The sequence below is a fragment of the Oncorhynchus kisutch genome, unplaced genomic scaffold (assembly GCF_002021735.2).
Source record: "Oncorhynchus kisutch isolate 150728-3 unplaced genomic scaffold, Okis_V2 Okis09a-Okis19a_hom, whole genome shotgun sequence".
Lineage (NCBI taxonomy): Eukaryota > Metazoa > Chordata > Actinopteri > Salmoniformes > Salmonidae > Oncorhynchus > Oncorhynchus kisutch.
The window spans coordinates 16035691-16050720 of NW_022261985.1; the positions used below are offsets into that span (position 1 = coordinate 16035691).

General features: G+C 48.3%; 2 protein-coding genes across 3 annotated transcripts in view; one reads left to right on the plus strand and one right to left on the minus strand.

The window, feature by feature from the left end:
* The window catches only part of LOC109884915 (uncharacterized protein KIAA0930 homolog), a 55517-nt gene that overhangs the window by 16901 nt on the left and 23586 nt on the right, over nucleotides 1-15030 (minus strand). For both annotated transcript variants that reach the window (XM_031815540.1, XM_031815541.1), the window contains exons 2-3: nucleotides 11079-11230; nucleotides 654-758 (exon numbers count right to left, since the gene is read on the minus strand). In XM_031815540.1, the coding sequence (XP_031671400.1) occupies nucleotides 654-758; nucleotides 11079-11230 (257 nt within the window). The remainder of the gene's footprint in view (nucleotides 1-653; nucleotides 759-11078; nucleotides 11231-15030) is intronic.
* LOC109884914 (microfibril-associated glycoprotein 4-like) lies at nucleotides 4210-8691 on the plus strand. The gene is made up of 5 exons (XM_031815542.1): nucleotides 4210-4318; nucleotides 4478-4672; nucleotides 5293-5389; nucleotides 7031-7213; nucleotides 8294-8691. Exons 1-5 carry the CDS (start codon nucleotides 4313-4315, stop codon nucleotides 8527-8529), a joined length of 717 nt encoding a protein of 238 aa, XP_031671402.1. The 5' UTR covers nucleotides 4210-4312; the 3' UTR covers nucleotides 8530-8691.

Below are 15030 nucleotides of genomic sequence, written 5' to 3' on the forward strand. Positions count from 1 at the left end.
GCTAGAAGGACCCAAGATGGCTGCTAGAAGGACCCAAGATGGCTGCTAGAAGGACCCAAGATGGCTGCTAGAAGGACCCAAGATGGCTGCTAGAAGGACCCGATCACGTGACGGGCAAAGCCTGTTCAGGGTCGGGCCTGGTTAGTACTGGGACGGGAGACAGCCTGTTCAGGGTCGGGCCTGGTTAGTACTGGGACGGGAGACAACCTGTTCAGGGTCGGGCCTGGTTAGTACTGGGACGGGAGACAACCTGTTCAGGGTCGGGCCTGGTTAGTACTGGGACAGCCTGTTCAGGGTCGGGCCTGGTTAGTACTGGGACAGCCTGTTCAGGGTCGGGCCTGGTTAGTACTGGGACGGGAGACAACCTGTTCAGGGTCGGGCCTGGTTAGTACTGGGACAAGAGACAGCCTGTTCAGGGTCGGGCCTGGTTAGTACTGGGACAACCTGTTCAGGGTCGGGCTTGGATAGTACTGGGACAGCCTGTTCAGGGTCGGGCCTGGTTAGTACTGGGACGGGAGACCGCCTGTTCAGGGTCGGGCCTGGTTAGTACTGGGATGGGAGACCGCCTGTTCAGGGTCGGGCCTGTTCAGGGTCGGGCCTGGTTAGCACTGGGACGGGAGACAGCCTGGGAATGAGCTTGTTGTCATACCAACCTTCATTAAGATCAGGTTCAGGTAAACACTCTCCTCCCAGTCGATGTCAGGTTCTCCTAAACCTGGAAGCTTCTTAGAGTCTCTCCTGTACACCTCCACATCTACCTGGAATATACAGAGATATACATTATAGAATCATATTCCACCTCTACCTGGAATATACAGATATATACATTATAGAATCATATTCCACCTCTACCTGGAATATACAGAGATATACATTATAGAATCATATTCCACATCTACCTGGAATACACAGACGTGACAATTACACTGATTTATTCCACCTGCAACACACAACACAACACCGCCCATCACTAATAGAACACTGTAGTCTCTTTGCTGCTGACTTCCAGTGTGATGATCATATAGTCTGGTTGTTTAGAAATGTCCTGATGCAGCACACAGAGTGCAGGTTAAATCAACCCTGGCTATACTCCAGGACAGCTCCTTAGCTCAGCTACATCTCACCCTTCAACGACCTCCAGCCACATCTCACCCTTCAACGACCTCCAGCCACATCTCACCTTTCAACGACCTCCAGCCCAACCACATCTCACCCTTCAACGACCTCCAGCCCAACCACATCTCACCCTTCAACGACCTCCAGCCACATCTCACCTTTCAACGACCTCCAGCCCAACCACATCTCACCCTTCAACGACCTCCAGCCCGGCCACATCTCACCCTTCAACGACCTCCAGCCCGGCCACATCTCACCCTTCAACGACCTCCAGCCCGGCCACATCTCACCCTTCAACGACCTCCAGCCCGGCCACATCTCACCCTTCAACGACCTCCAGCCCGGCCACATCTCACCCTTCAACGACCTCCAGCCCGGCCACATCTCACCCTTCAACGACCTCCAGCCCGGCCACATCTCACCCTTCAACGACCTCCAGCCCGGCCACATCTCACCCTTCAACGACCTCCAGCCCGGCCACATCTCACCCTTCAACGACCCCCAGCCCAGCCACATCTCACCCTTCAACGACCTCCAGCCCAACCACATCTCACCCTTCAACGACCTCCAGCCCAACCACATCTCACCCTTCAACGACCTCCAGCCCAGCCCAACCACATCTCACCCTTCAACGACCTCCAGCCCAACCACATCTCACCCTTCAACGACCTCCAGCCCAACCACATCTCACCCTTCAACGACCTCCAGCCCAGCCACATCTCACCCTTCAACGACCCCCGGCCACATCTCACCCTTCAACGACCCCCGGCCACATCTCACCCTTCAACGGCCTCCAGCCCAACCACATCTCACCCTTCAACGACCCCCTGTCACATCTCACCCTTCAACGACCTCCAGCCCAGCCACAGCTCACCCTTCAACGACCCCCGGCCACATCTCACCCTTCAACGACCTCCAGCCCAACCACATCTCACCCTTCAACGACCTCCAGCCACATCTCACCCTTCAACGACCCCCAGTCACATCTCACCCTTCAACGACCTCCAGCCCAGCCACAGCTCACCCTTCAACGACCTCCAGCCCAGTCACATCTCACCCTTCAACGACCTCCAGCCCAGTCACATCTCACCCTTCAACGACCTCCAGCCACATCTCACCCTTCAACGACCTCCAGCCCAGCCACATCTCAGCCTTCAACAACCTCCAGCCACAGCTCAACCTTCAACGACCTCCAGCCCAGCCACATCTCAGCCTTCAACGACCTCCAGCCACAGCTCAACCTTCAACGACCTCCAGCCCAGCCATAGCTCACCCTTCAACGACCTCCAGCCCAGCCACAGCTCACCCTTCAACGACCTCCAGCCACATCTCTCTCTCTCACACACACACACACACACACACACACACACACTCTCTGAGATATATACTGTGAGGTTGTAGTAGCCGCTGATTGAGGTCTGTACTGTTATGCTGTGACCAGGAACAGAGTGACATATCACTCAGGGAGCACCAAGATCACTATCAGGGGTTGCTATAGTTATGGCGAAGGTGGTGTGTGTGTGTGTGTGTGTGTGTGTGTGTGCCTGTGTTTGTGTGTGCCTTTGTGTAACATAGAGATACTGTAGATAGGAGAACTAATCTTTGTATCTTAGCCAATATAGCGTCTGACAGCATCGGCAGCTCCATTGAGGCAATCGCCATTTTGTAGTCAATTTTCTTCTTCACGATTGGCTGAACCCCTCCTGATGACCCGGTTTGACATGACTCCAACAGGGTCACCAAGAGGGATCAGCTAATGAAGTTGAAAGTCCCACCCAGTTGACTACTTTTAAAATGGTGGAAGCCCTCAGTGGTGCTGCCCATGTTAATATCACCTTCTGTCCACTAGGCCTCTATCATTCTCTATGGTGCTGCCCATGTTAATATCACCTTCTGTCCACTAGAGACCTCTATCATGCTCTATGGTGTGTGTATAAGGCCTTAATACCGACTTCTGGCCACTAGAGGCCTCTATCATTCTCTATGGTGGACTGGGAACCTGACGGAGGGAAACGGACCCGCGATAGGGAACCTGACGGAGGGAAAGGGACCGCGATAGGGAACCTGACGGAGGGAAAGGGACCGCGATAGGGAACCTGACGGAGGGAAAGGGACCGCGATAGGGAACCTGACCGCGATAGGGAACCTGACGGAGGAAAACGGACAGGAGGGAAACAGACCGCGATAGGGAACCTGACGGGAGGGAAACGGACCGCGATAGGGAACCTGACGGGAGGGAAACGGACCGCGATAGGGAACCTGACGGGAGGGAAACGGACCGCGATAGGGAACCTGACGGGAGGGAAACGGACCGCGATAGGGAACCTGACGGGAGGGAAACGGACCGCGATAGGGAACCTGACGGGAGGGAAACGGACCGCGATAGGGAACCTGACGGGAGGGAAACGGACCGCGATAGGGAACCTGACGGGAGGGAAACGGACCGCGATAGGGAACCTGACGGGAGGGAAACGGACCGCGATAGGGAACCTGACGGGAGGGAAACGGACCGCGATAGGGAACCTGACGGGAGGGAAACGGACCGCGATAGGGAACCTGACGGGAGGGAAACGGACCGCGATAGGGAACCTGACGGGAGGGAAACAGACCGCGATAGGGAACCTGACGGGAGGGAAACAGACCGCGATAGGGAACCTGACGGGAGGGAAACGGACCGCGATAGGGAACCTGACGGGAGGGAAACGGACCGCGATAGGGAACCTGACGGGAGGGAAACGGACCGCGATAGGGAACCTGACGGGAGGGAAACGGACCGCGATAGGGAACCTGACGGGAGGGAAACAGACCGCGATAGGGAACCTGACGGGAGGGAAACAGACCGCGATAGGGAACCTGACGGGAGGGAAATGGACTGTGTAAACAACATTCAACAATTGTCTAACAAAATATGAGCAGAAAGTTAGAGTACACGCATGTTATGGTGTAACATGGAGAAAACTTAGGCTATATGGATAGTAGATAAACTGTGTTTAAAAAGACAGAGTCCAGGAAACTACAGAAGTGGAAATGTCCATATTGTGAAATCGTGTTTGCTTCCCTGATAATAAAATCAGCCAATCATGATCAACCCACCCCTTCTAAAAAGTACATAAAAGGATGGATAAGAGTCACAATCACATTATTTTCTTTGTCCGGCTGAAAACCAACTGGAAAAAGACAGCTAACCGTCCCAACAATGCATGTAAGTTGAAGCCTACATTTGACAACAAACATTTTACCACTACAGACTGTTTATATGTAAACCGACATGTATTTCCATATATTGAGCAGAAAATTATTATGTTTCAAACATAGAATTACATAAAATAAATCTACATTTAATAGGCTCTCTGTGTTTCAGGCCCTGAGGATTCTCCATGTGTTGCTGCTGTCAGTAGCAGTTCATTCTAAGGGGCTGATGTTCCAGCCTCTGGACTGCGCTGATATCTACAACGACGGCTCTAAGACCAGTGGTGTCTACAGGATGTACCCTGCTGGACCCAACTCTCCTCGATACGTCTACTGTGATATGGACACCGACGGAGGGAAATGGACTGTGAGTATGTCACCTAGTAGGAAACTATTTAAACGGAGTACATAACCAGGCTAGAGTCGGCCTCAGCCCCTCCAGACCAGGCTAGAGTCGGCCTCAGCCCCTCCAGACCAGGCTAGAGTCGGCCTCAGCCCCTCCAGACCAGGCTAGAGTCGGCCTCAGCCCCTCCAGACCAGGCTAGAGTCGGCCTCAGCCCCTCCAGACCAGGCTAGAGTCGGCCTCAGCCCCTCCAGACCAGGCTAGAGTCGGCCTCAGCCCCTCCAGACCAGGCTAGAGTCGGCCTCAGCCCCTCCAGACCAGGCTAGAGTCGGCCTCAGCCCCTCCAGACCAGGCTAGAGTCGGCCTCAGCCCCTCCAGACCAGGCTAGAGTCGGCCTCAGCCCCTCCAGACCAGGCTAGAGTCGGCCTCAGCCCCTCCAGACCATACTAGTCAGCATCAACACCTTACAAACCATACTAGTCAGCATCAACAAAAACATGCTACATCGACATACACTGATCTTGTTGAAGTATTTTAAGACAACTGTTTCCTGCCAGATTAGAGGTCTGATCAACCGTTGGAACTGAATTCTCCTGAGTCAGTACTTGACGACATGGCCTCCCTCTACCTTCCCCTCCTTCCAGGTGTTTCAGAGGAGGATGGATGGAACAGTGAACTTCTACAGAGGATGGGACCAGTACAAGAACGGCTTTGGACACGCAGCAGGAGAGTACTGGCTGGGTAAAGGACTTCTTTCAAAAAGCCTTATCAAGGACAGATCATCCATGAAAAAACCCTGGATAATATAAATTAATCATTGGTTTGTTAAATTGACTTCTCTAATAGTGAGGTTGTTGTGACGGTCAGTAGTTAGGCAGGATCAATCACAACAAGGCCAAATCACAACAGGGCCAAATCGCAACAGGGCCAAATCGCAACAAGGCCAAATCACAACAAGGCCAAATCACAACAAGGCCAAATCACAACAGGACCAATCCCCTTTAGTGCTTCTACACCTGCATTGCTTGCTGTTTGGGGTTTTAGGCTGGGTTTCTGTACAGCACTTTGAGATATCAGCTGATGTACGAAGGGCTATATAAATAAATTTGATTTGATTTAGTCGGTGTGTAAAACCAGTGCGTCTAGAAAAGCAACCTCCCACACTACTCCAAAGCAGTTCAAAAATAACATGTACAAAAAAATATTCACTTCCAGTCAAAAGTTTGGACACATGTTTCTCATTCCAGGGTTTTTCTTTATTTGTACTATTTTCTACATTGTAGAGTAATAGTGAAGACACCAAAACTATGAAATAACACATATGGAATCATGTAGTAACCAAAAAAAAGTGTTAAAATCTAAATATATTTTATATTTGAGATTCTTCAAAGTAGCCATCCTTTTGCCTTGATGACAGCTTTGTTCACTCTCGGCATTCTCTCAACCAGCTTCAACTGGAATATATTTTCCAACAATACCAAACTTTTGACTGGTACAGTATATACAAAAAAAAATTAAGTAACCTTTCCTGGCTGACCGAAGACACGACTTTCCTTGCTGACCGAAGACACGACTCTCCGTGCTGACCGAAGACATGACTCTCCGTGCTGACCGAAGACATGACTCTCCGTGCTGACCGAAGACATGACTCTCCGTGCTGACCGAAGACATGACTCTCTGTGCTGACCGAAGACACGCCTTTCCTTGCTGACCGAAGACATGACTCTCTGTGCTGACCGAAGACATGACTCTCCGTGCTGACCGAAGACATGACTCTCCGTGCTGACCGAAGACATGACTCTCTGTGCTGACCGAAGACATGACTCTCCGTGCTGACCGAAGACACGCCTTTCCTTGCTGACCGAAGACATGACTCTCTGTGCTGACCGAAGACATGACTCTCCGTGCTGACCGAAGACATGACTCTCCGTGCTGACCGAAGACATGACTCTCCGTGCTGACCGAAGACATGACTCTCTGTGCTGACCGAAGACATGACTCTCTGTGCTGACCGAAGACATGACTCTCTGTGCTGACCAAAGACATGACTCTCCGTGCTGACCCGAAGACACGACTTTCCTGGCTGACCGAAGACACGACTTTCCTTGCTGACCGAAGACATGACTCTCCGTGCTGACCGAAGACATCTGATATGATAGAAATAGAGATCCTGTTAAAACTCAACTCTTGACCGACGCCAGCGCCCACTACATTTATTCACATTGTTCCTCTTCATCAGGGACTGGTTTAGACCTGGGACACCAGGTGGATGATATTAATTACCAGGTAGAAGAGAAAACCAGCAGCCTGTGAACCTGGTAAGGGGTAACAGTTGAATATCTCTGTTCTAAAAAAGGTTCCCCTCTCATCTGTTCGATGCAGGTCTGGACACGATCTACCTCCTGACCCTGAAAAAGAATTACGAGTTGAGGGTGGACATGGAGGACTTTGACGGACAGAAAGCCTACGCTTTCTACTCCTCCTTCGCCATCTCTCCCAAAGTTACAGATCCTGAACTGGATGGCTACAAACTCCAGGTTACTGGCTTTAAAGATGGAGGAGCAGGTGAGAACAGTTTAAAACTTCCTTAGAGAAACATCTGGGCTGTATTCATTCGTCCAGAGTTCAGCTAAGTTCCCTAATTCGGTTCTGTTTGATTCCTAGTGAATACAACCCCCCTGAGGGGGGCCGTACAGATACACCATCTTAGAGCTGATCTGGGATCAGTTTATTAGAGATCATAATGAATAGTATTACATAGGGGGACCGTACAGATACACCATCTTAGAGCTGATCTGGGATCAGTTTATTAGAGATCATAATGAATAGTATTACATAGGGGGACCGTACAGATACACCATCTTAGAGCTGATCTGGGATCAGTTTATTAGAGATCATAATGAATAGTATTACATAGGGGGACCGTACAGATACACCATCTTAGAGCTGATCTGGGATCAGTTTATTAGAAAGGACAGGGGGGGGGGGACCGTACAGATACACCATCTTAGAGCTGATCTGGGATCAGTTTATTAGAAAGGACAGGGGGGGGGGACCGTACAGATACACCATCTTAGAGCTGATCTGGGATCAGTTTATTAGAAAGGACAGGGGGGGGGGGGGGACCATACAGATACACCATCTTAGAGCTGATCTGGGATCAGTTTATTAGAGATCATAATGAATAGTATTACATAGGGGGACCGTACAGATACACCATCTTAGAGCTGATCTGGGATCAGTTTATTAGAGATCATAATGAATAGTATTACATAGGGGGACCGTACAGATACACCATCTTAGAGCTGATCTGGGATCAGTTTATTAGAGATCATAGTGTATAGTATTACATAGAAATGACAGGGGGGGGGGGGGGGGGGGGACCGTACAGATACACCATCTTAGAGCTGATCTGGGATCAGTTTATTAGAGATCATAATGAATAGTATTACATAGGGGGACCGTACAGATACACCATCTTAGAGCTGATCTGGGATCAGTTTATTAGAGATCATAGTGAATAGTATTACATAGAAATGACGGAGGGGGCTGGTCCTAGATCATACTGTGACATAGTAGACTGATTTTGACCAGGGCTCTGATAGGTTACATAACATCTGACCTGTGTTTCCTGCATGAACCAAGGGGACTCTCTCACCTATCACAGCGGTATGAAGTTCTCCACCTTCGACCGAGACCAGGATACCAACTGTGCAGTCGGCGCGGTCGGAGGTTATTGGTACAACGAGTGTTACTTCTCAAACCCAAACGGTCTTTATACGTGGGGATTGAACTCACAGATTGGAGTCAACTGGAGGGGATGGAAGACCTTCTACTCTGTGAAAGCCATATCCATGAAGATTAGGCCTGTGAACCTGTGAAGGTTCTTCACAAAGTCCTTTAGTTAAAACATGGTTATATGAACTGTATATTGTCCCTTTAAATGCTAGATTGGAAGACATTTGCATGTTTTCATTCTATGCACAGTGTAACATTGATCTGTCAGTTGTCCTATAAAACTAAAAACTGTCGCGTGAAAAATGCTCCTTTTCAAAGCTCATATTCTGTTAAACCCAAATCATGTTGTTGACTCGTTCCTATACTGGTATTTGTGTCTGGGGCTGTTGTGGTGCCCATATTACCGCCACATCGGACATCAACTCTTCCATCTCCTTTAATTAACTATGGACATGGCGGTTACACCCAACTGACTAAACACCAATCAGGTCACTAACGGCCTGGTCCTTGGGAGAACCCAACTGACTACGCACCAATCAGGTCCTAACGGCCTGGTCCTTGGTAGAACCCAACTGACTACGCACCAATCAGGTCAATAACGGCCTGGTCCTTGGTAGATCCCAACTGACTACGCACCAATCAGGTCAATAACGGCCTGGTCCTTGGTAGAACCCAACTGACTACGCACCAATCAATCAGGTCCTAACGGCCTGGTCCTTGGTAGAACCCAACTGACTACACACCAATCAGGTCCTAATGGTCTGGTACTCAGGGCTCCATTGTCCCTCCATCAGGTCCTAATGGCCTGGTACTCAGGGCTCTATTGTCCCTCCATCAGGTCCTAATGGCCTGGTACTCAGGGCTCTATTGTCCCTCCGTCAGGTCCTAATGGTCTGGTACTCAGGGCTCTATTGTCCATCCTACTCAGGGCTCTATTGTCCATCCTACTCAGGGCTCTATTGTCCATCCTACTCAGGGCTCTATTGTCCATCCTACTCAGGGCTCTATTGTCCATCCTACTCAGGGCTCTATTGTCCATCCTACTTTGTCTGCCAACACTTGGTCTGGAATGTAATGGCATGCTAGCATGGCTAGCGGTTAAGACAGCTTGAGCTAAAATACAAACTCAGTAGCAGAGTAGATATTCCATATGAAGTCGAACATTGGTGCATTGTGGGTAGCTTATCCGGAAATAAGTTAATAATTATATAATAACCCAAAAACAGGTTTGTACTTACAGGTAACCAGATGGTGACTAAGTTACTTAAGTCTTTGACCATACTGTGTTACATTGGTGAGGAAAAACTCCTGATTCCTACCTTTAATGGTATAAATGTCTATGGATATATGCTATGCTTATCTGTTACTTGGCAAAAACAAGGTCATCTAAGTATATACGGTTTTGATCACATTCTCATATCCATAATCAATATGAAAAAGGCCAGACAAGGAAGTGAAGAGTTTACACTGGAAATTGGTCACAATAAACAACATGTGAAAAAAACATTCCACAGACTGGTTAGTGGTCACCACTAATACAGGTCTCAGAATATCCAGACTGGTTAGTGGTCACCACTAATACAAGTCTCAGAATATCCAGAGTGGTTAGTGGTCACCACTAATACAGGTCTCAGAATATCCAGACTGGTTAGTGGTCACCACTAATACAGGTCTCAGAATATCCAGACTGGTTAGTGGTCACCACTAATACAGAATATCCAGAGTGGTTAGTGGTCACCACTAATACAGAATATCCAGACTGGTTAGTGGTCACCGCTAATACAGGTCTCAGAATATCCAGACTGGTTAGTGGTCACCGCTAATACAGGTCTCAGAATATCCAGAGTGGTTAGTGGTCACCACTAATACAGAATATCCAGAGTGGTTAGTGGTCACCACTAATACAGGTCTCAGAATATCCAGACTGGTTAGTGGTCACCGCTAATACAGGTCTCAGAATATCCAGACTGGTTAGTGGTCACCGCTAATACAGGTCTCAGAATATCCAGACTGGTTAGTGGTCACCACTAATACAGAATATCCAGACTGGTTAGTGGTCACCACTAATACAGAATATCCAGAGTGGTTAGTGGTCACCACTAATACAGAATATCCAGAGTGGTTAGTGGTCACCACTAATACAGGTCTCAGAATATCCAGACTGGTTAGTGGTCACCACTAATACAGGTCTCAGATCTTGGCAAAACAACTCATACTGTACTATACTGTGTCACAGAGCAACAGTAACACACACACACTGAGGTGGAGGCAAAACAACTCATACTGTACTATACTGTGTCCCAGAGCAACAGTAACACACACACACACACACACACACACTGAGGTGGAGGCAAAACAACTCATACTGTACTATACTGTGTCCCAGAGCAACAGTAACACACACACTGAGGTGGAGGCAAAACAACTCATACTGTACTATACTGTGTCACAGAGCAACAGTAACACACACACACTGAGGTGGAGGCAAAACAACTCATACTGTACTATACTGTGTCCCAGAGCAACAGTAACACACACACACACACACTGAGGTGGAGGCAAAACAACTCATACTGTACTATACTGTGTCACAGAGCAACAGTAACACACACACACTGAGGTGGAGGCAAAACAACTCATACTGTACTATACTGTGTCCCAGAGCAACAGTAACACACACACACTCACTCACCTTCTTGCCCTCTGATTGGTCGGGGCTGACGTATGACAGCTTCCTGCGGACGTAAAACAACATGTCGTCCTGTTCCCGCGGCGACAGCTTCTCCATGAAGTACGTGGAGAACATCCATGTCCAGAACACGATGCGGTCGTCCTTAAAACACCCTGGATCAATAAACACAGAGAGGTCAGAGGTCAGGCCTTAAAACCCCCTGGAACGGTCCTATCACAGTTATCAGAGCAAGGAGGAGGACGGGACCCGGGCCACTCCTGGTTTACAGTAAACTCAAAGAGAAACGCTCTACTGTAATAAGTCTAGGTGGCTATTGGCTTTGGTCCTCAGGGAGATGGAATGGAGGAGATGTTTAACCTCAGGCTTTCCATTACAGGTCGACCGACTTTCCATCCATACAGGAAGTACTCTCACCCTTCGGGAAGTACTCTCACCCTTCGGGAAGTACTCTCACCCTTCGGGAAGTACTCTCACCCTTCGGGAAGTACTCTCACCCTTCGGGAAGTACTCTCACCCTTCGGGAAGTACTCTCACCCTTCGGGAAGTACTCTCACCCTTCGGGAAGTACTCTCACCCTTCGGGAAGTACTCTCACCCTTCGGGAAGTACTCTCACCCTTCGGGAAGTACTCTCACCCTTCGGGAAGTACTCTCACCCTTCGGGAAGTACTCTCACCCTTCGGGAAGTACTCTCACCCTTCGGGAAGTACTCTCACCCTTCGGGAAGTACTCTCACCCTTCGGGAAGTACTCTCACCCTTCGGGAAGTACTCTCACCCTTCGGGAAGTACTCTCACCCTTCAGGAAGTACTCTCACCCTTCAGGAAGTACTCTCACCCTTCAGGAAGTACTCTCACCCTTCGACTTATTCCACATGTCGTCGTGTTACAGACATTTTAAATGGATCACATTGACATTTTATTTGGTCACTGATCTACACACGATACTCCACAATGCCAAAGTGGAATTTTGTTTTTAAGAGTTATTTATTTTTTACAAATGAATTCATAATGAAAAGCTGAAATATCTTCAGTCAATAAGTATTCAACCCCTTTGTTATGGTAAGGAGCCTAAATACGTTCAGGAGTCAAAATGTTGCTTAACAAGTCACATAATAAGTTGCATGGACTCAATGTGTGTGCAATAATAATGTTTAGCATGATTTTTAAATGACGACCTCGTCTCTGTACCCACACACATACAATTATCTGTGAGGTCCCTCAGTCGAGGAGAGAATTTCAAACACAGATTCAACCACAAAGACCAGGGAGGTTTTACGTTGCAAAGAAGGGCACCTATTGGTAGATGGGTAAAAATGTTAAAAAGCTGACATTGAATATCTGTTAGAGCACGGTGAAGTTACTACACTTTGGATGGTGTATTAATACACCCAGTCACTACAACAATACAGGCTTCCTTAACTCAGTTGCCAGAGAGGAAGGAAACCACTCAGCGATTTCACCATGAGGCCAATAGTGACTTTAAAACAGTTACAGAGTTTAATGTCTGTGAAACCCTGAGGATGGATCAACAACATTGTAGTTACTCCTCAATACTAATCTAAATGACAGAGTGGAAAGAAGGAAGTCTGTACAGGATAATAAATATTCTAAAACACTCTTCCTGTTTACAACAAGACACTAAAGTAAAACTGCAAAAAGAAATTGGCTAAGCAACTAACATTATGTCCTGAATACAAAGTGTTATGTTTGGGGCAAATCCAACGACATGACTGAGCACCACTCTCCATATGGTCTAGTATAGTGGTGGCTGGCTCATGTTATGGCTGAACACAGGCAAAATCCTAGAGAAACCCTGGTTCAGTCTGCTTTCCACCAGACACTGGGAGATGAATTCCCCCTTTCAGCAGGACAATAACCTAAAGCACAAGGGCACATCTACACTGGAGTTGTTTACCAAGGAGACAGTGAATGTTCCCGAGTTACAGTTTTCACTTACATCTGCTTGGAAATCTAAAGCAAGATCTGAACATGTCTGTCCAGCAATGATCAACAACCATCTTGACAGAGCTTGAAGAATTAAAAAAAAATTGCAAATATTGTACAATCCAGGTTTGCAAAGCTCTTAGAGACTTACCCAGAAAGACTCACAGCTCTAATCACTGCTAAAGGTGATTTTAACGTATCGACTCAGGTGGATGAATAATTATCTAATCAAGATATACAAGTGCTTTACAAATATGTTAGAATTTGTTAAGCACTTTGACAGCGCATTTTGTGTAGATCGTTGACAACAAAATGGCAACATAATCCATTTTAATCCCATTTACACAACAAAATGACAACAGAATCCATTTTAATCCCATTTACACAACAAAATGACAACAGAATCCATTTTAATCCCACTTCCACAACAAAATGACAACAGAATCCATTTTAATCCCATTTCCACAACAAAATGTGGAAAAAGTCCAGGAGTGTGAATAGTTCCTGAAGGCTCTGTATATTGTGCACTACTTTTGACCAGAGCCCATAGACTCAGTAGTTTCCATTCCATATAATTTCACTGGGGCACGATATAGGCAATAGGGTTACCATTTCGGAGACAGACAGGGTTCTTCTCTAATCGAAGGAAGCAGCTTCTGACACAAAATGGCCATTCAGTTTAAACTGCTCATTCAGAGAAACACATTCCTCCATGCCATTTCATTACAGTGAGATTCAATTCAGTGTAACTCAATCTACTGAAGCGCTGTCTGGCTTTGATTGCTTCAATTTTGGAAATTCATTATTGTTGACAAATAACATGGTGTCAAAAAGATCGCATTGGGTTTGAATAACTATTTATTCAAAGAAAATCTCCCGAACTCTTAATGCTGACACCATAAATGCTGAAACTGAAGCCTTTGTTCCTCTCAGACGAGTCTAGTTTCTACAGACAGAACGAAAGGGAACTGAAATACCACTACATTTCCTGATCCTGATTTTTTTTTTTAAATTCTACCTTTATTTAACAAGGCAAGTCAGTTAAGAACAAACGATTACATTTACAATGGACGGCCTCCCCCGGCCAACACTGAGCCAATGGTGGGGCCTCCCCCGGCCAAACCCGGACGACACTGAGCCAATGGACGGCCTCCCCCGGCCAAACCCGGACGACACTGAGCCAATGGACGGCCTCCCCCGGCCAAACCCGGACGACACTGAGCCAATGGACAGCCTCCCCCGGCCAAACCCGGACGACACTGAGCCAATGGACGGCCTCCCCCGGCCAAACCCGGACGACACTGAGCCAATGGACGGCCTCCCCCGGGCCAAACCCGGACGACACTGAGCCAATGGTGGGCCGCCCTATGGGACTCCCAATGGACGGCCTACCCCGGACGACACTGAGCCAATGGACGGCCTCCCCCGGCCAAACCCAGACGACACTGAGCCAATGGACGGCCTCCCCCGGCCAAACCCGGACGACACTGAGCCAATGGACGGCCTCCCCCGGCCAACACTGAGCCAATGGTGCGCCGCCCTATGGGACTCCCAATCACGGCCACTTGCGATTCAGCCTGGATTGGAACCAGGGCGTCTGTAGTGACGCCTCTAGTACTGAGATGCAGTGCCTTAGAGTGCTGCGCCACCCGGGAGCCCCAACACACACAATCTGACAGCACTGCTGAACATTCCCCACCAGAGTACAGAATGCAGCCAGCATATCACATCTACCTGGGAGGCTGAGCAAACAGACACTTCAGCAGTTATATGAAACCTCCAACCAAGCGGACACTGCTTCCAGGAAATCTCCTCAACAACTTCTCCCCCTGACAGAGACTCAGGCTACTGAGGCTAGTCATCAGGATAGTCACACACACACCAGTACACAGGTTACTGAGAATAGTCACACACAAGTACTCAGGCTACTGAGGCTAGTCATCAGGATAGTCACACACACACACCAGTACACAGGTTACTGAGAATAGTCACACACACACACACACGCT